General features: G+C 38.2%; 1 protein-coding gene across 2 annotated transcripts; it reads left to right on the top strand.

The window, feature by feature from the left end:
• Nucleotides 1–338: 338 nt before the first annotated feature.
• On the top strand, nt 339–27,078 carry scai (suppressor of cancer cell invasion). 2 transcript variants are annotated; one of them, XM_063477885.1, is made up of 17 exons: nt 339–596; nt 2,826–2,950; nt 8,114–8,209; nt 8,330–8,416; nt 9,730–9,828; nt 10,894–10,990; nt 12,030–12,128; nt 12,330–12,482; nt 13,181–13,282; nt 14,180–14,281; nt 17,500–17,578; nt 19,891–19,990; nt 20,256–20,337; nt 22,139–22,211; nt 22,530–22,703; nt 22,923–23,023; nt 23,576–27,078. In XM_063477885.1, the coding sequence occupies exons 2-17, from the start codon at nt 2,844–2,846 to the stop codon at nt 23,720–23,722; spliced, it is 1,698 nt and encodes a 565-aa protein (XP_063333955.1). In that variant the 5' UTR covers nt 339–596; nt 2,826–2,843; the 3' UTR covers nt 23,723–27,078. The 2 variants fall into 2 exon arrangements, with proteins under 2 accessions (XP_063333955.1, XP_063333956.1); XM_063477886.1 differs by lacking the exon at nt 339–596 and having other exon boundaries at nt 2,841–2,950; nt 8,334–8,416.
• Nucleotides 27,079–27,828: the final 750 nt, after the last annotated feature.

Raw genomic sequence — 27,828 nt, 5'->3', positions numbered from 1 at the left:
TACACAGACACCCCCACTGCTTTTTAAGATTCTTCAACTTCAAACTTTCCTTTTTGATAAAGCTTACAGTTAGGGCTGGATCAGGTGACCCTGAAGCCACCCTCCCACCCTATTGTTGTAAATTGGCAGTGTATGGATAAGCCTGAATTGAATGTTAATATTGAAACAGTCCACCTTTGAGCCACCAGTATTTTTTAATCATTATCTAAAATGGCATTAAAGAATCATAGGATCATCCTGCTACTGGTTGAAGTTTTGGCTATTAAAAACTGTAACGATATGAAGCTCTTATTTTGAAATAGTTGACCCGGAAATAGCTAGCCAGTTGGAGTGGAGCAGTGCCAGCGGCGGTCCTCACCCTGCCTTCTGTTTCTCGTCGCCTGTCACAGCCTTTGAGCAGCGTTCAAGCTCGGACAGACAGCAGTCCAATCAACGCTGCGGGGGAACTCGTTAGCCGGTCTGGTGTCACTTCCACGCACTGAGATGCCAGGAAAGTCGCGCTTCAGCAGTAGAGCTCGTCGAGGCTTTCGCTGTGATTTTTGAGAAGCATCTCTGTGAAAGATAGTACAGTTTGTCACCGTTAGCCGGCTGCACAGGTAAGAACAAATGGCAATTACACAAGCAGAGGCGGTTAAAGCCCTGCAACCGCCAGCACTCAGTGTCACCTGCATATATGAGGTATTCTCTGTTATCTTTGTGCTTCACATTATTAATATCCAGATGCTTATTATGTTGAGATTTTATTCATGATGCTGATGGTAGATATCAGGAATTAGCTATGTTATTAGAGCTTACAGCACAATCACGCTCTTTGATACAGATTTTTACCGGCAAAGATAGAAATTTGAATTGCATTTAAATGAATGCCACCCATCTACCAGTGATAATAATATTGGTATTCAGTTTACCTAATTTTAAAAAGAATTTCTCCAAACTTGATTGTTATTTTTGGAGATCTTTCTTCCAAACATAGTGACAAATACTACTTGTGCTGCGTGTTGTGTTGGTTTGGAACAAAGCAGTTCGCCACTGAGATGTTCACAGGTGAGACAGGTTTTTACCAACTCTGCTGCTGTTAACATGATATGTAAGCCACAAGGGAAAGCGGGAGAAAAAAATGGTACACATGATGTATAGCATGAGATTGTCATGCAGACCTTCTCTCACAGCTTCTCGCCTTCATTTAAAACTGAGCAGAAGTTTCAGGTACTACAAGTAAAATAAGGCTTCACACACTTCATACAAAGAACATCAGTTGTTTCATGAGGAAAATAATTAGACAATACAAAAATGTCCAACGTGCCGTCTTCGCATGTCTTTTTTAAGAAGCAGCTAGAACACTCTAACTTACAAGACAGAAGTGTTCGCAGCATATTCTGAAAAATCTTTACATGAAAAACCTTATTTTTCAATCAACTATCTCGCATAACTTTTACCATAACCTAAATGTATTTATTTAAATAAAAATATAAGCAGCATCCCAAAGTAAATGAGTGTAATGACGTGCTATTCCATGTCATTACACTCATTTACTTCATTACATAAGTTAAGTAAAGATAGCTTGAGTTCCGTTCACAAGTTTGCACAGTGATAGTCACCATCCCACTAACTCACTTAACTCTAGACGTTGCTAGTCTAGCATTGGACTAAACTGTAATCATAATATTAGAAATGTACAAATACTTACAATGACAATAAAGGGCTATTCTATCTATTCTGGAATAAGTTGGTATAATCCATCATACATAACAGTTCAGTTAACATCCAGACTCTGCTACTGCAAACACTGAACTTTGCAGGCACGCCCACTCAGAAAAGGATTAATGGACTGTTAACTGTATTTCTGTAGTTATGTATGTAGCTGTCATGTACAGCTGCATACATAACTACTCAATGTGACAGGGCTTTGTTTGCTGCTATTGCTGTTTCTCACCACATACACTGTCATGGCATCAAATGCCCACACAAGTACAAGAAAATTATACTTTTAGGCAGTGCTTAATTAATCTGAAAAATCTGTTAAGGTGAGGTTTATATTGAATTTCAATGTATAAAAAATTTCCTTTTTTTAACTCTTCAGTTTGAAATTATAGATTTACATTACCTAAAAGCCAAACAGATGTAGATCCACACACATGCACAGCTATAGCCAGACATGTTTATAGCACGGTAAAATTGTCATTAGCTGCAAATGATTTTAACAGGCAGAGCATTAGCTGAACATTGTGCCCTAGCTGTCTGCTGCCTTGACCTGATTGTACATCCTTAGCAAACTGGAGACTGCAGCCACTGTGAGAATGAAATATGGGACATCCCAGGTCAACCTAAAAAAAGGTGACCATGTGATGCATTTCCTCCTCCATAGTTTCTTATTTCTATTCATAAGTAAGTAGGGCACCAGTAAGACGCTTGGATAACTCCAATCAGCAGTGTTTGTTCAGTAGTACAACCATGCATATCAACATGTTACATATGACTAGATTATTTTCAAGTCAAATCAAATTTATTTATAGATGTTTAAAAACAACTGGAATTTACTAAATCATGATGTAAGTGTTACAGGATAGACAGTATCAGGAATTTGCTCCAGAAATCAAGACAAAAAAAACAACAACAATATTTTGCTTCATTTTAACAGTCTAAATTGTTTCTCTTCTTAGATACATTAGTCAGTCACAAGTTCTGATTGGCTGACTTTCATGTAGTTTCCATCAGTTTCAATGAGTACTAATATTTCTTTGTAACTGAAATGTTTTTCTTTAATCCATCACCATCAGTCTATAGAGTATCGACCGTATACGGTCTGCATTTCTCTTTAAATTCAGGTGTGAAAAGTCAGTGTCATGACTGGAGCTGAGACTGAGGATGATATTCCATTAGGTGAAAGGAAGACTGTCACAGACTTCTGCTATCTCCTGGACAAGTCCAAGCAACTCTTCAATGGGCTACGGTTGGTTGGAATTTACTTTGTTTTCTTCTGTCTGCTGGACTGTGTTTTCTACTCTAACATTGGTTTACAGTGCATTACTCTGGTGAATGGGTGCATTGAACAGATACCCCTCAAGAGTGTGTTTTCACTGGATTATTCTGCAGCATTCGGTACCAGTGGTGTGCCCTGTGTGTTAGAGGGGTGGATTGATGTGTAGCTCATGTAAATTTGGAAATTTGTTATTTGATGGCTTAAAAAAATGAATACAATTTAAAGCATAAACATTTTGGGGTGCTTACATTCATTTATTAAATTATAACTAAGAATGAACTGAGCAGAATATCATGTTAGTCAAAACAATTGTGTTTTAAACATAAAATCTGATATCCTGAAACTTCTGCAGGCAGATAAAATGAATAAAATGCATGCGTATGAAACATTTAGTTAGCATTCTCCAAGTTTTTCTGCTTTTCTTAAAAGTTTGAAAACGCTCTTTCTCTGGGAAATTAAACTTCTTTCTTTTTACTCTGAGCAATACTTTTCATAAATTTCAATTTAGAACGCTCAGGATTTTCCTTCACAGACACATTTTTGGTGCTCACGAAACCCAAAATACTGTGTTTAATCAAACATACAGCAGCTGAAGAAGAAACCTTCCTGGCGGTTTTAGCAGTGGCATATTGCAGAGTTGCTAACACTGGCTCACTTGCCTTTGCTTTGCACAGTGGAGTATTTTGTTTCCTTTTGGGTCGCAGATCTACAGCTGCTGTTGTCACCTCCTCACATGCTTTAAACCCTGGTTGTACTAAATGATGCATTTTGGTTCAAATGCTAAGACCAGTTTCCACCTATTGCATTGCTATTTCATTCATATCGTAATATGACTTTTTTTTTTTTTTGTAATCACATAAAAATGTATACCAGTATTATCTTGGACAATAGGATTGTGGCACGACCTGGAATGTGCCACATTGGTGGCTTCAGTAATCTGTGAATGTCGCCTTTTTGGTAATGTTCTTCATGGCTTCATTCAGATTGAGCAATGGCAGGGATGGATAGACCTGTGTTACACACGAGTAAGATAGATAGTCGTGTGTTTATTTCATAAAAATGGCAATGAATGTGATTTAAATGATTACAGGCAGCAATCTATAATGAATGTGGATTATAAAATATTAGCTAAAATTATAATGAATGGAGTTAATGATGTGTGTAGTCATCAGATGTGAGATAACTTTAAGAGAAATTGTATATACTGGCAATGACACAGGCTTCTTTATATAGGTTTGCATCAAAAGAAAGCATTTATGTTTCACATTCCTACTTGTAGACAGTGTTAAAGACATATGTGAATTTTCATAAAAGTCCATTGTGCAAGTAAAAGTAAATGGCTTTTTGAGTGAACCTTTTAATGTTTCCAGTGGGGTGAAACAGGGATGTCCTTTAGGCGCTTTCCTGTATGTCTTTGCTATTAGTCTTCTGCTGAAAAAATGAATAAAGGTTCCCGTTTTAAGAGATATAATCTCTGTGATTCATCTAGAGTGAGAGCCATGGCTAATGTTGACAACATCACTAGCGATCTCCAATCTTTAATATCTTTCTTATAAACTTAGGTCTTGGAAACGAGATGGACAACACTTATGCATCAACACAATTAACTAACTCGTGCCACTTATGGCTATTTGTCGTACTTTCCTGATTTGGAGTTTGAAACATTTTATAACTGAAGCAATTATCACCTGAGCATTGCTGACCTATTTACACTATTTAGAAACTAATTGTGATTGCTATAGAGTGCAAGCCATTTTAGTGGATTTATTTCCACCCGTTGTTGGAGTTTGTCCCACTTGCATTTTATGTTCCACCTTCTTGTTATGCTGCTTCTTCTCGTCCGCAATGTCAGCTGACAGAATGATCATGGACATAAATCAAAGATACCAACTGCGCTTTTATTTACATTTTACAAGTGAGATGATCACTTAGAGAGAAAGCTAGAAGCAACATGATGTCTCTACGATGTTTCTACTTATATAGTGCCCAGACTGAATGGTTGCTGCAGCTTACTGAATGTTACAGAAGGAAAAAGAAGTGTCCCTCACACTCTGAGCAGAACTCCTGAGATCAAGAAGCAGTACTGGTCCTAGATTTTTCACTAAGTAATTTATTTATAAGCACAGAAGTAGCCTGTTCATTTCAGGCATGAGTTAGGCAATCTACTAAAAGGAGGACAAATTAATATGTCAAAAACAGGCAGACCCAATTAGATGGCAATCCACATCTTAATAAAGTTACTGTTACTTTGTCCTGTGCATAAAATCACAGCAAAATTAACTACTCACGCTTTTCATTTGCAAAATTGTCACTGTGGTTTGTTTGCTTTGATGGGACTTAATATAAATACAATGTAACAACAGAAGAGGATTTTATGCTGCAAACTGGGATTGTAACATCTAGTCCTTTATTGAATCTAAAAGTGCCTTTTGTGTTGGGTCTGAACACACAATAAGAAAGGAAGAAAGTTTATCAATAACACTACCCATTCTGGGTGAGAACCTGAATGTTAAGATGTTGCCAAGCATGTACAAAGCTGTCATCAATACAGCAAAGCTTTAAAGCACTTAAGCTTAGAAGCTCTTTGGTTTGTTTACACTTTTGTCTTTTGTACACAATTCCTTACATCTAGAAAAGATTCTAAAATAAGATTAGAGTTTGCTGTTGGAGTTGTAAAAAAAAAAAAAAAAAAACTGACAAGGGTCATGCTGCTCACAACAATTCAAAAAATGGCAACTACACACACACACACACACACACACACACACACACACACACACACACACACACAAATCACCCTGACTGAAGCCTTGGCCTTACTTGGTTCTTAAGGTTGCTTGTTTTCTTTTTGTCATACACCAAGCAAGATATTGTAGTTTACACTTAATCTAGTCCTCAGATGCATTCCTAATCACATTTCTTTTGAATTTGTTTCTTGCGATATTGTTAGAGTGGCTATCACAGCTTCAGAAAGCTTCAGAAAAACTGTCGAATAAACAGAGACTGGCCATCTGGAGTAGCAGGAGTTTTCCTGCTGAGTTGGTAAACCTGTCATTTGATATAAGCCAAGCTGGCCAGAACTGACACTAAGAAATTGAGTACAAAATGGGGCCAGGCCCCCGACTGACATGGATATGTTGGGTACTCCCAGTTTTTATGAAAAGTATCAAGTTAACTTGCATTTACTTTTCCAATAGTAAAATTTTAGCTCATAATGCCTTTTGAAGTCTAGCTCTTAGTGACTCTGTTCTGCTGAATGAAAAACTGACACAGATATAAACCAAAGCCATGACCGATGTTGGTGCTTCATTTTGCTATTTTCAAATGTACTAACAGTCTGCAAAAGCATCCCATTAATAAGTTAAAGACTGAAAGGTGTGAAAAGAGACATGCTCACTCCAGTCGTTGCACCGGAGAGCAACTTGGGGTTTGTATCTTGCCCAAGGATCTTTGGCATGCAGTCTCGTACAGCCAGGGATCTAGCGATTGTGGTTAATGGCTGGAAGTTGGGAAATTTCTAAAACATCCCCTAGCCCTACTGTTTGTTTTTCTGTGGCTTGGCACCATATTTTTGTTATTGATCAATGTTGGTAAGGTAGGCTGCCACTGTTTATGTCTAGTTGCTAATAGAATGTTTTTTAGTTCAGCTTAAATCTGGGACTTTAAGATGAAAAGAGAAACACAATACTTTTCAGACACAAATTATTGTGTTATCCTGGTAAATTAATACTTTCTGTTAATTTTACAGACAGGCAGGACTGAAAGTGCCTGCTTCCTAGCTCTTACAATAATGCCCATCATAACTTCATCTTACTGGATAAAACAGATTAACTTTTAGGACATAATTTATTTTATTTTATTATTTTTTTTTAGAAAAGGTGATAAATCTCAGTATATGTTATTGCAATACTCATACAATAATCATATTGTATGTTTAAAAATTATTAGTGAAGTATTGTGAAAGTGTCTTATGAGCTAGATAATCAGCCAGCCATCCTTTTGTACCCTGGTGCCTTCTGCTTGTTTTGTTCTGAGATGAGAGTGACGCACTGGGTTTGTGATGCATTAGTCAGGGCTGACGCTGCCTTCTGGTCACATTTGAATCATTGACAGAGGGAGCGGGTCATCAGGTCAAAGTTAGGATTTAGAGGGCGCACAAATTCAGAGCCATGTTGAAATATGAAGCACCATTATTAAACATCCAGTTTAATTTTGATTGTTCACCATTCACTGTAGTAATGTTGGCGTGTGAGCATTGTAAGAAGAGATCAGCTAGGCATTACCGGATCAAATTTAATACCATCAATATATTCTCATATGTGTGTATCAGAATACACTAATTATGTATGCTATCCATGTTGGGGTTTTTTCTCAGTTAATGTGCATTTATTGTAGTTTTCTGTCTTTAGTGCATGGTGGTTTTATGAGAATAAAAACTGTATTTTAAGTTTACCTTGAAAATTTAAAAGCTTGAAAAGGTTTGAAAATTAACTATAGCTAGTAACAATGTGCAGCATGGTGTCATTTTCTTTACTGTAATTGTTAATATGCTTTAAAAAGCTGTTTAGCACATTTTACTGGTTGAATATTGGAGCATGGAGAAAGGAAAATCTAATTAATAGCATTCATTAAAATTTTAAGGTAAGGCTTTAAGCTGCCCAGTGTGTGGCCCTTCGAGTGATAAGACAAGGATAATTGTAAGCTGAACATGTGAGATATCCTTGAGCTTTCAGGAAGGGATATGCTGGATTTAAAACTCAAGACAAACAGAGAGCATCTTTGCAAAACTAAATGTGGCTTAATAATCACTTTTCTCAAAAACCAGTCACTGGAAGGCATCGTTGCAATTGAAAAAATAGTTTTCAAATAATTACTGAGCTCTGTGTAAAAAGACGTAAAAAGATGTAAAAATTTGTATAATGTGTGTTGCATGTAATGGAACAAAAAGGTCATTGCTTTTCCTTGAACAAAAAAAGTAGCTGGGGTCACAAAAAGCACCAAGAGTGCTAACAACTCTTTCACGAATGTTTTCACTGTTCTTTTTATTGGAGTTTGTTTGAAAGGCAATCAGTTGAATTTTATGTGTGCTTTTCTTGCCTTCTCTATCCTCTTTTATGCCGTCTTTTGCTGCAGAGACCTTCCTCAATATGGACACAAGCAGTGGCAGTCCTACTTTGGACGGACCTTTGACGTCTACACTAAGCTATGGAAATTCCAGCAACAACACAGGTTATTTTTTTCTTGTACCGTTTAAATAGTTGAATGAAGAATGCTCTTTTTTTCTTTCTAAGGGTTGCTTTTATCATTGTCTCAATGTTAAGTTTGACATCTTTTTATACTTATTGACAGGCAGGTTCTGGACAGTCGGTATGGACTGAAGAGATGGCAGATTGGTGAAGTTGCATCCAAAATTGGACAGCTTTATTACCACTACTAGTAAGTGACAGGGCCTCCTGAGTCATGTATCAATGTTTTGCAACATTATTAATATGACTAAGGATAGGGTAGTCATCAGGTAGGATGCATGTGTTGTTGCCTATTGAATGAAGTGGACTGCTTATTGGGGTCCCAACATAGGGTCCCGAAAATTCCATGTCTGTTTAGTATCAGCATACCTTCCTTAACTCAGATGGTGGAAGACGACAGTATATTTTACCGTTTTCATGAAGACTTGCCACTGATTTTATTTCAGCATCACGTACATTCTTTGAGAAAATGACAGTACACTAAAATATCAAACACTAACATAAAATTATTGTTCTTGGCTGGCTTAGCGTTGGCATGCTGTCTGTGCAGGTGCTTGCAAAGAGCTGAAGTTGTGTTAGCAGCACAATGCAGCTGTTACTGTACTGGATGCAGTCTCCACTTTACCATCGCGCAATTTTCTTTTTGTGCAATAAAAAAAAAAAATTATGTCCTTATACACGCCGCAGCCTGCACCACTATTTTACTCCTCCTGCACACAAACTGAAATCATTCCCATCCCTACTGCACCTAGGTTTTTTCCAGCAACTGTTAAGGGAAAAAAAAGAACTGGCAAAGTGTTGGACGTGATGAAATTAGCCACTTCTGCATAAGCAGGAAACGTCCAAACATTGTTTTTACAGCCCACAAAACTCCTTAAATGCATGGAACTCAAAAAAATAAAAAAAATAATAATGATAATTTAATTCAGTGGCAACTACATCTGAAAAAGCTAGTCTGTCACCACAATGGAAGTGCCCATATTTATCCACTTCTTGTTACTACTTTGAGTATTCTAGTCATTATAACTTTAAGTATTGCATTACTTAACTGCAAGCAAGCAGTGTTTATTTATGTAGAGCTGTTCAAACACAGAACTCAGAAAGTGCTTTAGAGAATGTAATCCAAATTAAAAATTAGGGGAAAAACAGAAATCAGTGCTTTGTGGAAATTCCAACTAGAAAAGGTTTAGAGCAAAGAATCTCTAGACAGCTCTACTGTAAGAAGATAGAAAAGAGATCACATTAGTCCAGTTTTCACATCTTTATGTTTTTTTGTTTTTTTATCATTGAAGTAAAACAGTGAATACATGGTAGATCTGGTATGTTATGAAACTTTCAGAGCTCTCAGGTAGCCTCAAACAGCTCAGCTCATTGTCCCTGGTGTCTAAACTAAACACAGAAAAGCAAATGAATGCTGCTGCATTCATTCAATTTATCAATTACCACTTGCAGATTTGTTTAAAAAGATGCAAATTTGAAATATGTATTCCTCTTTGTTGACAGCCTTCGTACCTCAGAAACAAGTTACCTGAATGAGGCCTTTTCATTCTACTCAGCCATTCGTCAGCGCTCCTACTACTTTCAGGTCAACAAAGAGGACAGGTAAGCTCCAGATATTTTTTGTTAAAGTAGTGTAAGTTGCAGTTTTTGTAAGATGTCTTTTTGTTATGTATAACAAGCCTGTTTAAATTTATCTGTATTAAGAAATGAGATCATACTGCGAAAAAACTCCCAATGAAGTTAGTATGATTGCTGATTCAGAGGGGTGTACTACTTTGTCAACTATGTGTGAAAGTGGCTTTCTTATTACCTGGCTGGGTCACCATGGTGACTTATGCTCCAGACATAACCTGGTTAGAAGTAGGTTATGTTTTAGTTTAGTCGTTTGGAACCTCCACATTTAACTAATTTTTTATTTGCACCATGTTTTAAGTGCAATATAGGTTCCCTGCTGGACAAACATGTCTCAAATGTACAAGTTGTTGCCCAGCTGTAAATATATAAATGTTATAATTTATTATAATCTGCTGCCAGGTCTCTTTTACACAGTTGGAACTGCAGCTACTAGTAACCTAGAATGTTTAAAATGATCCAGTTTAAGCTTTCAGAGCTCTAACGTGCAGCTATCACATTTGATATAAACAGCAGCACCAAGATTTCCCTCAGCGTTGAAATAATTAACTGGAATTAAAATGTCTAATTTTTTGCTCGTTATGCTAAATCCCAAGATTAATGAATTTCTGCAGCATTAAACTCTTGTGCTATTTGCTCTTGTACTGTTACATTTTTAAGTGTATAACATTCCTTATAGATTTTTATCTCCATTTAATCATTATTTGATAATGTGTCTGAGCGGACTGGACTGCACTCTTGGGGATCATTTAAGTGTGTAAGAGTCATATTACTTTTTATGTGAGTGTGCACGATCTGATGTCTTTTTTTTCCAAAAATGAACAAAATTTCTCTTTTCACGCTCCCCAGAGTGTAGATATTTACATCAAATATTTGTTGAAAAGACAAAAATGTTTATTGGAGTCTTAAGAAACACAGGGTGAACCATTTGGTGCCTCCAGTCAATTTAATAAACATGGCTTCAACTGTGATAGTGCTTTATGTTGATTTGTTTGTGTTTGCACGCTCATATTGTCTTTTCTTGTCTTTCATCAGGCCTGAATTAGTAGTGAAGAAGCTTCGTTATTATGCTCGCTACATAGTCGTCTGTTTACTTTTAAACAAGATGGACCTTGTCAAAGTTTTGGTGAAGGTATGGAAGCCATATTGTTAGTACTTTATATTACAGCTTGGTATGCAGGGTTTCAGTCATTAGGTAACCGTTTTAATAATGAGGTACATTCACATGACTATAATTACAAAGTAATAACTTTGTATTAATGAGTATATCGACTATTAATACTAGAATGAAAGGCATGTGACAGAGTAAAAAAAAAAAGGGCCAAAAACAGCTAAATAAAGGAAGAAACATTCAAACTGTACCTATAAGGGAAAATCATTTAGTAATAGGAGAAACTATAATTTGCCAAGTGTAGTACCTGTCTACAGTCCACTCGATAACTTCAAAGTTGAAGATGCTGTATTATAATGCTTAAAAAAATTCCCCCTTATATTTTCATTATTGTTTCCGTTTCAAAGTAATGAAAAAATATTAAGCTGAATTGGGTGAGGAGGAAAAGGTCTTGGTTTTGGGCTAATAGTTTAGTAGTTAGTAATGAGGCCACTCACATCCAAAAGGTTGTGCGTGGTCTTCAAAATGTTTAGGTAGGTTGTGCAAGTCGGAGTAGTATCTACATGAATACCATAAGCCAAGTTTTCTTATATTAAGCCTTATCTTTCTCAATTAAACAAGTCAAAACACAACAATCAATGTAAATCCATTCACCTGTCAGTGGTTTTATTGTTTTTGCTGAGAAGTGTATTTTCTTAATTTGTAATAGAGTATCTTATCTTATCTTAATTATCTTATCATTATCAGGTATGTTGCTCATGTTGTCAAAGATCAACACTTTGTACATGTTGAGGTACCATTAACAGGTTTTGCAAATCTCTCTTTTAGGTTCTCTTTTTTTTTTTTTTTACGTTAGAATATTTTCTAGATCTAAGGAGCTGCAGATATTGTATTGAATTGTGCTAATATTTGGGGGTTTTCTCCCTGTAAATGTGAATGAGGTAGTCTACTTCATGAATTTTGTTCACGATTTACTTTTATGATTGTGCAAAAATTCAAAACTGTTCATTTTTTTTCATGACACCACTTATTGCTCTTCCTGCCTATCTGCCATCTGCAGGAGTTATCTGAGGAAATTGAAGACTACACACAGCGTTTCAACACAGAGGACCAGTTGGAGTGGAACCTGGTTCTGCAGGAAGTGGCAGCTTTTATAGAGGTAAATAACCCTCCAAGCGTAATACTGTTTGATGTTATTTCATTGTGTTAGTATTTTATTCATTATGGTATAATTGTCATGTTTGTGCACATACAGTGAGGTAAACAGAGATGTCTCTGTTCTTCCTCTTGTCTGCTGGGTGATATACTGGATCCGCACTATTTCTTCAACTGCTCTTCTTCAATTGTTTGTCTGTAACAGGCAGACCCTGTGGTAGTTCTGAACGACAACAATTCTGTCGTCACCATCAGCAATCGGCTACAGGAGGGAAGTGTGCCTCCACTGGAACAAGGCATGGTGGTTGGGCAGCTCATCCTTGCTGACGCACTAATCATCGGCAACTGTAACAACCAGGTTCTAACCCACTAAATCTGATTCATGGTTTCTCAAACTTGACACACATCAGCATGAGCAGCATGGAGGTGCAATGATCAGCACTATTGCCTCACAGCAAGAAGGCTTGAACCCTGGCTGGGGTCTTTCGATGTAGAAGTTGCATGTTCCTCAATGTACCTTTGTGGGTTTCCTTTGGATACTGTATGCATGTTCTAGTTAAATGTTGTTTGTAATCTAAAGTGGCTTAACTGGGTACTAAGACTAGAAAAGCAATATATTTCTATTTCCACAATTGCTGCAACTCTTTTCAGAGAAAACTTGAGACACTGACTCTAAAACAAGTAATATGGATGGATGGATTATTTTATTATTTCATATACGTCCTCTCTCTGGGCCTCTGATCTGATATTTTTCTGCTTACACTAACATTCAGTTTCAGAAGTGCTGATAGTATTTGCACTGCTCACTCCTGGCTGTTATGACCCAAAAAACTAAAATCTTTGTCAAACTTTGTAGGAGAAGATTACAATATAACCAGTAGTTGTTTTTGTTTCATTTTCTTTATAACTGCAGCACTGATTTATCTTTGAGGGCTCTCATTTTTCTGTGTATGGCAAACAGTTGTGTTTGTGTGTGACTTTGAATCATTTTTCAAACCACAATGAAGGCTGAAACAGTAACTTGATATATTAATATTGTTTTGTCATTTATTTTAGGTGAAGTTCAGTGAGTTAACCATAGATATGTTCCGCATGCTTCAAGCTTTGGAGAGGGAACCAGTAAACCTGGCCACACAGACCTCCAAGCAAGGAACGATGGTGAGTGTCAGGCACATCGTGTAGTGGTAATGATGGGCAAGCCCCCTTCCTTCCTGCTTGTGGTGCTGTCCATGTCGGCCCGAACAGTATGGAAGCCTTCCACAGATGCATTGTCATCTGGAATATCCTGGTTAATCCATGACTCAGTGAAGCACATCAGGCTTCTCTGACTCCAGGCGAGTGCTGTTGGCTCGTGCAGCTTGTTTGCTAGCGACCTAACATTCCCCATTATACTAGATGGGAGACTCGGCTTAAAGCTCTTCATTGCTTGAAGCCTCCACTGTATTACCGTCTCCCTCGTTCTCTTCTGTCCCCCACCTCTGCATCCATTTCAGCCACAGAGCGTGTGGTGTGTAACTGCCATGCCGCAATCCCATTCCTCAATGAAAGTAATAGTTCTGCGGCAACAAGGAGAAGAAAAACTTTCTCAACCCACATGTTTGAGAGAAAACTATTGAAAACAAACTAACATGCTACAATAATAAGTAAAAGACAAAGAAAGTAAGGAAAAAGTTTAAAGTATGGATTAAAAAAACAGGAGCAACTGAAACAGGCTGCATGCTGGTTGACGCATGTCCATCGTGTGGGTCTCTGAGACTGAGCTGGAGCATAGGATTTATCCACAGGACAAACTGTTCCTCTGTATAAACTGTATATATTTGCACAAGAACACATTTACTGTCCAATCCCAATCTGCTTGTCTGTTAATGAAGATACTATTACTGTACCACATGTATAAATGCACAAATGGGATGATAAAACCACATAATACACCTGTACACACAGCAGTGTGCCTCAGCCCCTGGCCTAGAAGCCTTTTGATTTCACTTGCATTTACATAAGGTTTTACAATGTTTTGTTTACACATGCAATGTTTTGTTTGATGTTTCTCCACAGGAACCCAACGAAAAGCCAGCGAAGAGAGAAAACCCTCACAAGTATTTGCTGTATAAGCCAACCTTCAGCCAGCTTTTTACTTTCTTGTCTGCCTCTTTTAAGGTCAGTATGAACTTTAATCGCAGGTTTCCTCAATAAATATTCAATAAGTTGAGATTTTTATCTCCAAGATGTATTATATATTTACATTATTTGCATTGTTAATATTTATATTCTCACTTCTTTCCGCTGCTATCTGGGCATTGTTTTCAAGTTAAGCTCATAAAGGGAACATAGGTACTCCAATGCAGACCAAGCATTGACCATAGCCTGCAATGTTTTATTACAGAGATCAGAACACACTTTTGGTATTAAAGGTACTACGCTGCAGTGGTTTGAATCATGTCTCTCCATTAGCCTCCAGTTTGTTTATATATATGCGGAGTCTTCTTCACACACTGAGGTTAATTATTTATATTACACAGTGGTTGAGGGAAACATTTGTTATGTTATAGCCTTAATCCAAATTGGATTGCATTCATTCACTTCAAAGTTATATACATATTACCATGTAAAGACAAATTGAAACAGTTTGCTTGAAATTCTTGAACATGTATTTTTGAGATATATATATATATATATATATATATGTGTGTGTGTGTGTATATATGTGTGTATATAATAATCTACTCAAGTCAGTAAATCAGGTAAATCGGTGGGATTGGATTGGGCATGATTGATGTCAGAGCCCAAACAAATCCATGGAGTTCATGGAGTGGAATCATCTGTAGATCTCTGAGATCTGAGAAAGTGTGCAGAAAAATATCTGCAGCATTGAACGTCCCAATGAGCAAAGTGGCCTCTATCACTCACAAATAGAAAATGTTTGGAACCACCTGAACTCTTCCTAATTGTGGCTTCCTGGCATTCGGGGTAGAAGAACCTTAGTTGAGGAGGTGACCAAGAACCCTATGCTCACTCTGACAGAGCTCCAACATTGCTCTGTGGAGAGAGAATAACCTTGCAGAAGCACAATCATTTCTGTAGCACTCAACTATTAAGGCCTGTGTGGTAACGTGGCTAGATGGAAGCCTTTCCTCAGAAAAGGCACATGACAACCCACCTGGAGTCCTTCAGGTGCCTTTTAGACCATGAGATACAATATTCTCTGTTCTGATGAAGCAAAGATTGAACTCTTTGGCCTGAGTATCATGTCTGGAGGAAACCAGGTACTGTTCAGCACTTGGTCATTACCATACCTATAGAGAATCATGGTTGTGGCAGCATCATGGTATGGGGATGTTTTTGGCACCAGCAACTGGGAGACTAGTCAGACTTGAAGGCAAGATGATTGTAGCAATGTACATAGATATCTTGGATGGTAATGTGCTCTAGAGCACTCTGGAACCTTGGTCTGGGGTGAAGGCTCATCTTCCAACAGGACAGCGACCTTGCGCACACAGTCACGATAACAAAGGAGTCACGGCCCAGCCAGAGCCTAGACCTGAACCCGATTGAACGTCTCTGAAAAGATCTGAAAATGGCTTTGCCCCAACCAATGTTCCCTCTAATTTTTCATGTGTCTGAGCGAACACACAAACTCCCTGAGCGATCCCTTGGACCACTGTGAGCGACATCAGACGTGTGCACTGTGGTCACGCCAGCATCGAATCCATCCAAGTTACATGGTTTATTAAAATAATCAAATTACAGCATTTACATTTATGTTAGACTACTTTTAATTAACTGCTTTAGCCCACTTATAAATGAAAATTTAAAAAATCTTGTTCATGACCTGTGTAGTATGTTAACACTATTGGAAGTAAAAATAACTTGAACTCCAATTTTGAAAACACACTTTTTTTCTTTTTTTCATAAAGCTCTGACTTGTATTATGAGTCTGTGGTCTGGGAGAGAGTCCTGTAACTCTGTCTGCCAAATACAGTATATAATGACCAATGTTGGGCAATTAATTATATAGTTACTTCTTCAAAAAAGTAACTGAGTTGGGCAAACAAAGTTTTTTGCAGCTATTTTTTTAATGCAGCCAAGGCGTTTTTAAATAAACATTTCAAACTATTTACAGAACAATCAGCTGTTCTGCATCAAATCTGATGCCACACAAATTATTTGTGCCACTCCGAAAAATAATTTCTGTCCACTATGAGATAAAGGAGAACAACAGCCTGATACCTGCAGGCCTGACAACAGATGTATGACTCCTTTAACACCTGTAACATTCAGCAGTCGCCTCACTGTTCTGACACACACAACAAAACTATTGACTACACTACACACTAACTACACAAGATTTGCGCTAAACGTCTCAAATCTCTCACATCTCAAAACACCGCCGTCACTCCTAAAACTTCCCCCCGTTTCTTAACAATAGATGCCACATTGCCATATCATTTTTTGATTGGTCGACATGGTACTTTTTTCGACCAATAGGAAAGGGTGGGGGTTGGTTTTGTTTTTGCTCACAGGCGGAGAGTGCTTTCGAGCGTTTTCCTTATAAAACGCCGTTTTTACTGTTTCTTCCCGCAGTAAATATAAACAACGATAGTATTCAGGAAGAAAACCAAACATTGTATATATTTTTATCGTAACTCTGGTTTTACGTGGCCTATCAACACAATTTAAAAACTGGTATAAAGTCCACACTTTTCCCTTTTTCAATTGTTCCGTCTGTCCTGCTCACCTCTCCAATGGTTGTACACGTTGTCATTAACGTGGCTTCACTCCACATCAGCCACGCTGCTTTGCCAGCTAAAACACCGGTGTCGGCACATAAGAACGCTGTCATAGCCTGTCAACGACGTTGATTAGCTGCGTATATACGAATGTGAATCGCATCATTGGCTGGACTATGGGATAAGGTGGCATCGTTCTAATCCCATACGGGAGCAGCCAGTCACTTACTGACTAACACTGCAAAACAGAATTGTTAACGTATTTATTTTAATTTCAATTCAGGTTAGATTTTTTTTTGTGCGCAACACAGATTTTCTTTGCGCAGAGACCGTGCCAGCAGTGCGCAATTGCACACGTGCGCAGCTTAGAGGGAACATTGGCCCCAACCCTTCCTGTCCAACCTGAGCTTGAAAGGTTCTACAAAGAAGAATGGGAGAAACTGTCTAAAAAATGGGTGTGCCAAGCTTGTATTATCATACTCAGAAAGACGTGGTTGTGAATTGGCACTATATAATTTCAATTGAATTGAATGGATTCAGAGTTTTTCGGTTATCATGCGCTGTAAATTATTTAAGATTAGTAGTTATAGTAAAATGAAATACTTGAATTTGAGACTTAATTTTTTATCTTACCACTTTTATTTCCAGGAGCTACCTGCTAACAGTGTTCTGCTCATCTACCTGTCAGCTACTGGAGTCTTCCCTACTGGGCATTCAGATTATGAGGGTAAGTTTTTGTTTTTCTTTTGTTGTTGTTGTTGTTGTTGTTTTGTTTGTCTGTAATTTCATGGAATTTCTGAATACGATAATAGACCAATTTGGAGTGGAGATCAGTAATGTCATTAGCTGTTAGCACATGTTTGTGGTAGGAAGTAAAAGTGAAAATAAGTGAAAGAAATCTGATGAAATGTCTTGAAAAAGTCAAATGTCTGGTTCATGAGACAGGCTTCCAGGTTTTATCTGATGTAAAGTTTTTAAAAACCATTCAAGCAAAGTCATGGATGTAACTAATAACAATAAATTAGAGACAACAGCAAATGCAACACTGCCATTTCAAGAGTTTTTTGTTATAGTAAACATGTTTGCAACACTCGTGTCCTTCCTTCCATTTTCTTCTGCTTATCGGGGGCTGGATCGCGGGGGCAGCAGTGTGAGCAGAGAAGCCCAGATTTTTTTCTCCCCAGCCACCACCTGCAATTTATTCGGGGTTTCCTAGACCTGCCGAGATGTATAATCTCTCCAGTGTGTCCTACTGGTTCTACCCCAGGGCATTCTCCGAGTAGGACATACGCAGAACACTTTAACCATAAGGCATCCAGGAGGCGTCCTTGTCAGATACCCGAGCCACTTCAACTGGCTCCTTTCGATGTGGGGGGAGTAGCAGCTCTAATCTGAGTCTCTCTCAGATGGCTGAACTCCTCACCTATGGAGACTCCAGCCACCTTTTGGAGAAAGCTAATTTCCCCAGATTCTATTCCCAATCTCGTTCTTTTGGTCAGTACCCAAAGCTTGTGTCCATGGGTCAGCTTTGGCTTCATTAACTGGTAAATCACCAGCTTCTCTTTCATGTTCACCTCTCTCTTCACCATGTACCGGTATAATGTCTGCATCACTGCAGCTGCGGCTCCAATCCGTCTGTCGATCTCCTGCTCCCCTCTTTCCTCAATTGTGAACACATCGTGCACAAAAAACATAGCTGAAATTCTGAGGTCACCAAGCTGGAAGCCTTTCACCACTTGACTACACCTAGATATTCTGCCCATAAAAAGTCTGAACAGAAACGTGACAAAGGGCAGCCCTGAGAGAGTCCAGCACCCAATAGAAACAAGTCAAACTTATTGCCGGCAATACAGACCAAGGGACTGGATTCCTCATAACAATGTGCTGAACACCCTGACTCACACAGCACTCCCTATAGGGTACCATAGGGTTATAGTCAAATGCCTTCTCCAAGTCCAAAAAACACATGGAGACTGGCTGTGCGAACTCCCACAGACACTCCAATATCCTCAAGAGGATAAAGTGCTGGTTCAGTGTTCCCAGACACAGAACAAAACTCGCATTGTTCCTCCTGAATCTTGGGTTCAATTAACAGACAAACTCTCCTTTCCTTTGGCATAGACCTTCCCAGGGAGGCTGAGGAGTACGATGCCCCTATAGTTCCCTCCTGAGTCGCCTCACGGTTTGTCCATCCAAAAATCTTTTTCCATGGCTTCACCGCTCCCACACCACAGTTTGTTCTGCTCGGCCTGCTGACATCAACTGCCTCCAATGTGTTACAGGCTAATCAAGCCCAACAGGACTCCTTTGTCAGCTTGATGGCTCCCTTCATGGATTACCACCACACCAGGCACCAATCACTTTGCCGCCACATCCTCATGTGGCAGCCGCAACAAAGGAGATGTAGAATATGGATGGGAATTGATAAGAATTTAGCAATTCTGATTCCGTTGGTTCCTTATCAATTCTCAATGAGTCCCCATTGGCTCAGTTTTGAGAGTCACCTCCATTGCTAAGCAGTATATCAAAGACACATAGGTATTTCCCCTCTATGTTATGATCAGGGTTGGGGGTCATTATTTAAAGTTTATTACAATTAAAAGTAATATAGTGCATTACTTAATTACTCCCGGGAGAAAGTAATTTGTTACACTACTCGTTACATTACTTTTGCATTTCACTTTAAAATGACCTGAAATGCATTGTCTTATAATTACCATTTAACAATATACAATTGAAATCAGCTGTTTACAGCAAGTGCAAATGAAACCGTTAAGCAGGATCGATAGGCAAGCACACTAACAATTAATAGAAATTGAACTACTGGGAACCGGTTCTCAAGTCTCATCCCTAATGCAGAGCAAGGTCTGTTCAGACTCAGTATACTTAGCCTCCCTCGGAATGCTGTTAAATTTGTACCTCAGGTGGAAGTTGAAGATGTTGTGGACAGTGGCTTCTACCAAGCATTACCAATGCATATTTATGACCGATACAGTCTTTTCGAGTTACACCAAAGAAGCGTCTAACCCTTTCCCACAGGACCATATGATTTTGGAGGAGTTCTCACGAATACAAATCGAGATGTGGTGAATGGAGAGACGGTGCAGAAGAGGAATCAGGCCCAGAAGGAAATGCATTGGTGAGAATTTCCTAGCAATACTTCTAACTTTGCTTTGTTTATTCAGTTGACAGCATCTAAACCAAAATCAGAGGAAGTGATTTTACCTATTACTTTTACTAATAAGTAAATGACTTTCAGGCTTTCGTGCTGAAAGCCTGACTCTAAATATGTTTACAGAAGTCATAATGTGTGAGAGAGCTTACTAAGAATCTATCTATGTTACTTGAAAAGTGCAGAACCTCACTGAGGGTTTGCTGAGTTACATTTGCTTGGCATATTGCAGCCTTCATCCAGGAGACTTATTCCCTTTCACCCGGAAGCCTCTTTTTGTCATTGTGGATTCTTCAAACAGCACGGCCTACAAGGTATGTAAGTTAAGACCTTCCATTTCTGAGACGTTTAAATGGTGAGGAATTGTTGATGGGCAAATGGAGGGAAAAATGTGATGAGGGAATCTGTTCTCACCTCACAGGGTGAGGTGAGAACAGATTCCGTATAACTTAAGCCCAATCAGCATAAAAAGAAATTCGCTCACTACGCATCACCTTGTAGTTGGCAGCTGAACACTAGTGGACATATGGTTGCATGGGAGATACTCTAATTCAGGGGATGTGCAAGTTATGATGACAGGGCCAACTTGAAACCTGTAACTGAATATGTTTGTTTGGTCTTTCTCATGCCTCCTTTATAAATTGCATGAACAAACACCCTATCTTATGTCAATTAATAGTTTTCTTCACTCCATTAGTAACAAGTACTTGCCTCAAAGTTGAGAATAGTTTTATCTGTGTGGATACCGCCACATTGCATCACTACTAGTGTGTTCAAACAAAATGCAACGTGAAGTTTACATACAAAGTCTTTTGGAAAGAGGTGAACTGACAAAAACTTGTGTTGTCCAATATGAAAAGATCAGTAATTCTTCGGTTCTTTGGCAAAAAATTTGCTTTGTGGTGCAATATAAAGACGCCTCAGCTGGAATTCTCTCATAGACTGTGTATTCTCCTAATGCAAGAATCTACAATGTAGGGCAACCTTATTGATGCCAGTTGAGGCCATATGTAGCTTTAGGATTAAACTTGACTTTTATGTTGAGATAGGGGAAAAAGTGAGAGCAGTTGGACCAAGACGGCAAGAGAAAATAATTTATGGTAATTTTCAATCTTTATAAATTGTATTCCTTTTGTAGAATGTTAGGGGCGAATATTCATGAGTTTCCAGGGATGTGCACATATTGTCTCCTAGCAGACTAATCAACACTGTTGTCACTAGTCAGTACCAGAGTTACTAGTGGTTTAATCTAATTTTTAAGTTTTAATTGGTGCTCCAAAAGGTCGATGGCCTCTCTCTTAGCAATAGGGTGACGGCTAATGCTGTCGCCTCCTTGACAAGGTGTTCAGACGGGCACGTCCTACTAGGAGGAGGCCCCAGTGTATACCTGGGACACACTTGGAGAGATGGCTCAATGTTTCCCAGGATAAGTTGGAGGAGGTGGCGGATCGTGGAGGCAGGACTTCTCTGCTCCTCCCTCCACGATCCGACTTCAGATAAGCGGGGAAAAAAATGGCTGCATAACTTGTTTTGTTATTTTAGATTTGAACTTTTATTGAAGTGGTTGTCATGGTGCATGCATCATTCATAAAGCATGGCACAATGTGCCACACTTTAATCACATTTGAATAGTTTTTTAGTTATTCATTTGTTACATTTTATTAATGAACATCTTGTCTCATCTTACATAGATTTACATACATAAATTTAAATTAATATTTCAGTGTTTCTTAGTTTTAGACTAGGGGGGTCGAGGTAAGAGTAGGGAATTAAAATGTAGGGGATATTACTGCTAAAGGGGAGAGAGTGATGCTGAGAATGAAGGTCTATGAGAGAATCTGCTCATGGGTTTCCTGACCGAATGTGAAGCTAATTTTTTGCCAAAGTCGAAATATTTATAAATTGAGCAGATGCTCGCCTCTGTTCACATCACACAGCACAAATTTGTGTCAGTTTCATCCATACAAAAGTTCAGCTTTTGTATGAATGTCCCTCAATCTGTCTTCAAGATAAAAATGTCACTAGTGTCCACAGCAGATATATCAAACATGTCACTGTTTGTTTGTAAGTATATTTCCATAATTAAAATGCTTGTTTCTGTCTTTGTTTTATTAGAATTTTACAAATCTATTTGGCCAGCCCCTGGTGTGCCTACTATCACCTACGGTATATCCCAAGAGTGTACAAGGTGGGTGTCACTGCAGAACCACACTCCTTTAACCAGAAGACCTAAACTAACTCCATCTTCGTCTGTTTGCCTAACTTCCTCTCTGTGGCTCCGCTGTCTGAGTGTTTTGGTTGAAAGAGAAAGAGGCTTTTAGTCTAATGTTAGTTAGACAAAAGTAAATTCTGGACCATTTTTAGCAGCTGATTAATCCACATTTAACATGGGTGTCTTTGGTATCTACCAGTATTTTTATGTTTGGTAAAGATGCTGCTTTCAGTGGAAGCTTTTCAGGCATCGAATTTACTTTCAGTTTACAATGTCTCTGCTTCACCTGTTTAGATCAGTCTCAGCGTGGGAGTCTCTTCACTCTGTTCCTCTACAGTCCGCTCTTGGCTTTCTCCTCCGTGTGTGGCTTAAACAGTGTGCAACGAGGTCTTTGGGAAAGAGCTCAAGAATTCCTTCGCAAAGTGTACCGTGACATTGGGCAGATGCTAACACGATCGCGGACCATAGGTATGTTATGGAGATTAGCATGGACTATGAATGGGTTACTGTGACGACCCATGTGTACTGTATTTGTGACCGTCAGGTGAGCTTTGTAGGTGCCTGCATGAAAATAAACTTCTCTTTCTTGAGAAGTTTAAATCTATGGTGGATTTAAGGCTGCACTGAAATAAATTGTGATACATTCATCTTCTGTTGATCGACTTATTTACACATTGTTTAATGCAGATCAAGCCTTTTTGCAATTCTTTGGTGACGAGTTCCTGCGGCTGCTGTTGATCCGCTTTGTGTTCTGCTCCGCTGCACTGAGACTGCATAAACTCTTTCGGGTAAGTCTGCTTTCCTTAAGGAGCCACATTGTTTAAGTTTATATGCCAAAAATGCACCATGCATTTCCACAAACCAGTGTTTCTTAAGCACTTGCAGTAAGTCGTATTTATGCATCATCAGGAAATCATGTCATGTCAGCAAATCCACTAAAGTCCCCAGATTATTACAGGTTTACAGTTATTGATTATTTTAATAATCAGTATTTTAATATTGATTATTCCATCGAGTAACTCAATAAAAAACACTTTTATGTTATTATGGGGGCAATAACAAATAATATTAATAAATGAGAATAACAGATGACTTTCAAAATAAACTGCTTTTTTTTTTAAATGTTATAATAGTTTACCTGCATACAATAATTTTTTAACCTTCTCAATGTATTTAAATGCTATTTAAATCATGTATTTTTTAAATTTCTCGTAAATGAAGGAAGCTCTTCTTAACACTTAAACCTTTGATTCTCACTTTAGAGTGAGAACCCTTCAGTGACCACCAAAGAATTTTTGTCAGGTAGCTAAAACACAATTTGGATGTTTGTGTGCTTGCAGGAATCTCAGAGTTTCCCGGAATCCTATCCAGAGCTCCCCAAACAGGACACAGTGGAGAGCAGCCTTCTACAGAAGCATATTTTGGAGCTGGCGACCATGCTGGACGTGCAGAGCTTATTTTGGGATGATTCACTGGAAGCCTACTAACATCTTCACACAGGGCAGTATGGCGTATATGTAAATACAGACTCCACTGCCAAAGCCCTCATAGTCATTTTGTTTTTTAACAGGTAATGAAAAAAAAAAAAACCCAACATGCAAGTTCATGTCCTCCATGTAAGTGTTAATGTCATGCAACAGAAAGATGTTCACATTGTTTCTTCTCATAAATTCCCCATTTTGACTCTCATTGGCTTGCCTGGTAAATATGAGCAACATAAGAGTAAAACAAATGAGACGCTCCACATTACCGTTCAGCTTACTAGTTCTTGTTTATCAGCTTCTAACTTTTTTCATCACAGCAGACTATCATCAAGATGATAACAGCCTTGGTTGTGTGTTGTAAAAAGATTTTTCATCATTTATTAACGTAAAGGAACAAAGAAAGGAAACATTCTTGGCAGCTTTCATGTGGTTTTTGATCCACCTGTAAAAAGACAAGCATGGTAGAGCTAAAAATACATCAGGAAATGTAACAGTTATTATATGAGCACATTATTCACCAAAAATATTATTAGTGCTGGAGTTTTGTGTTTGCCAAACAGCGCTTGGTGTATCAACTTGCAGCACGCTAAAGGTGCATGAGGTTTTGTTTCGCCACATGTTGTGAGTTAGTTGTTTGCTTTCATATCATTAACAAACTAATTCGGAGACTTTTTTTCAGCCTTGTGTGACGTGATAGTGCTTTCTTTCCCATTTCACTGTGCTGTACTTGCATGCTAAAAAAGGCAAAGACGTGTGTCAGTTAGTTGTTTGCTCCAAAGAGGATGCTCCACCACACAAAAGAAATTGTAGATGTTCAGATGACATGGAATGAGAAAGTAAAGGGAAGTAGTGCATGTGTTGCATGGGCCTGTACAGTTTAGTTCAGTCAATCAGTGAAGACAATCTAGTGAGAGATCGGAGAGGTGGTGACCTGTCAGAGGTTCAAATTGTTGTGCTTTCTGATAACACAGATCGTTACTTTTATTACTGAAATGGCCAGGCATCTGTTATCTTCATGATGACAGCATTAATGTGTGGCCTGCCACCTAATCAGAACATCCTTAGCTGCTTTCTTATAAAGCACAAGAAATACCAGTCGTGCTCCTCTCGCTATGTCCTTAAGTCATTGTTGTCACCATACTGGCTGGTGGCTTTTACTCCTTTAAGCTCAAAGATGGTTCCAGGCAACTTTGCACCGCAGGAATTCAGGGCTGCCCCAAAAGTTTACTATGAATGCCAGTAAAGGAAACCAAAATAGTCACTGTTTGTTTATTTATAAGGATCCTATTTATCAGATATTAGAATCCCTGTTAGCTGTGTCTTAAAGGAAAGCTAATCTTAGTAACCTACATTAATATCAAATCCATATGAGAACTTGCATAGCACAGTACTAAAACTTCATAAAAGCATACATAAATGTATAAAAAGAGCAATTTGACATATCTGCGATCAGTTATATTAGTGTCTGTTGCAAATTTTGCACATTTGTTTGTGCTTTAAAAGCATTAGACTGCTACCTATAGACTTTGGCTTTTGTTGTTGAAATCTTAGAGTTTAACCAGTGAGTGAGTCCACAGTAGGTTGTAAGGGCTGCTAATGCAGTAGGTTTGTTAGCGATCCTGAAAACTGTAGCAGTTCAGAATGAATACTAAAGAGAAGGCTGCACTAGACCAGCCTGCGAGTTCCTGCAGTGGAAAACCGCCTCCCATTTGCCATTAAATGTTTAATTCTCAATTCACAATCTGTCTCTCACAGAGGCTTGGAGGAATTTTAGCTCAATTTTACCTCTAACTTATTGGTAGCTTTCTTTGTTTGATTATTTAATTGTCTTTTAGAGAAAATGTTTGATGTTTTTGGTCACATTTGAGTAGATTTTGAAAATCCTGAAGGATTCACAAACTGAAATGCATTCATTGTTGATTTGGTCTTTTTATGTGATTATTTGTGAATAGAAGTGTGTATATATATATATAGTATATAACATCACCAACCAGTTCCATTGAAACCTCTAACATCTAAGAGGTATTAGCTAAAAAGTAAAATTGTCTTTATATTCAAACTTTCAGTATTACATTGGCTAATATGCATGCCTCATATCTTCAATGTAGCGGGGCAGATGTAAAAGGTCCAAAGGTTTATCAGGAACTGCTGTCGATTTATTCCTGGCAGCAGCAGGGGAAAGTGACTGCACATGGCTGCTGAAATTTAACTGCACTTGTTGAAATGTTGGAATGATACAGCAATGCAAGAAGCAGCTGGTTGAAATGACTTTTGACTTTTTAGTGTTGATTTTTTTGTTATTGCCACCATTGGAGTGTGCACACATGATGTATAATAGTGTTGCGCAGAGATGTGTTTGTTCAGTATTTTGCCAGACTATGTAATCCATAATGAAATATGAAGTTAAAGCGAGGAGGAGCAACATGGTAAAGAGGCCAGTTTGTTCTTTGACCATTTTTCTCTAGTTACATTCCAGCTTTGCGAGGATGTGAAGAGAGGCAGAGGACGAGTGTTTTCTCAGTGTTACATTTGTCTATGGAAGTCAGCTGTTTCTACATTTTCTTTTCTTTTTACCGTAATGTGTTTCCTGTATTGACAGTTATGACATTTAAAATATTGTAGGCTTGCACTTTATGAAATTTAATGTTCTTCTGATCTTGTTAGTTGTTCTTTAGTCCAGAAATTGAAAAATGCTTTCATGTTGTTGTTCTTCATACCAGCCCTACACACTGGTGACCTTCTTTCTCTTGAAGAGTAAAAGTTACGTGGGTCACTGATTTTAAACTTTTCATCTTTTGTCATATTTTTAATAGCAGTTGGCTGTATTAAGTAGGCAGCAATAACATGTCATTAAATGTGTGAAAAAGAATGAGAAAGATTTCTGTGGTGCTCAAACATAATGCTGTTGGTGAGGATTGCAATACCAATGATGTTTTCTAACACTTTGTATCAATGGTACACAGTAAATCCTCAAACACTGCATACTGACAAATTTGTCAGGTACTATTCCAAAAGTCTTGTTTCTGTGTTGTTATAACTTCTTACTGTACATTCAGTTCTCAGAGCTCAAAAGATCTCTGAAAAGATTCAACACTTTGGCCTGCTGACACAAAATTAGCATTTTTCTATTGGAAAATAACCCCAAACACAAACTGCTGCTGCCCTTTCATCGGAATTATAACGACGAAACCTGATAAATAAAAGAAACAAAGAACATAACTTTGAGCTTCTGTTAACCGTTTGTGGAACTTCTGTTTCTGTTGTTCATGTTCAAAACATCACCGCAAATGCAACATTTGTTATGTAGCAGCACTTGGATCATTGATGCAAACAGTATGTATTATTTAAAGTTGCCTCTCTTTCCTGAAACTTGTTTTTTTTTTTTTTGGGGGGGGGGGGGGGGTGGGGGTGGGGGGGGGGGGGGTGGTGTCATGTTGCAGTCAATTTTATACTACTCTACCCAGCAGCATATGAAGCATGGTGCGATAACATGTGTATAACATTCTGTATGATGGAAATGGGTCGTGAGTCACATGATTTAATGGCTATGTGAAGACTAGATTGTTAAAATGTTTTTTGGTGCAATATTCTCGAGGTAAATTCACTGCACAATTATTATTATTTTTTAAACAATAGAACAAAAACCCCATCAGTAGTTCACACAAAATAACAGCTATGTTAAATAAAACGTCAAGTTGTGTAAACAAGGTACTAAAATTGTATCACTAAAATAGCTTCTGTGAACAAAATATTAACAAGCTCATCTTGTATGATATGTATGAATTTGTTTAAATAAGGTAGCTTGTGAGAATGAAATATTTACAGATTATAAAATTATGCAAACAACATGTTGCAAGTTGTGCAAACAAATTACTAAGAAGGTGGATTCTGTGAGAAGGATGGAACTTTTACAGGCATAATATGACCAAGATGACTGGTGTGGGACACATCACTGCATAAACAAGAGACTGTCACAGTACATGTTTTACATCCTTTGGTCAGTGTTTTTAGGAGGATTTAAATACTACCAGCAATGAACAAAAACAAATGACACATTATACACTGCAAGTCGAAATGTAAAAGCAGAGTGTGTTACAAGCTAAGTACAC

Source organism: Pelmatolapia mariae, linkage group LG7, assembly GCF_036321145.2.
Source record: "Pelmatolapia mariae isolate MD_Pm_ZW linkage group LG7, Pm_UMD_F_2, whole genome shotgun sequence".
NCBI classification, from domain to species: Eukaryota; Metazoa; Chordata; class Actinopteri; order Cichliformes; family Cichlidae; genus Pelmatolapia; species Pelmatolapia mariae.
Note: the sequence above shows the minus strand (reverse complement) of the source record. Positions and strands in the feature narration are given on the sequence as shown.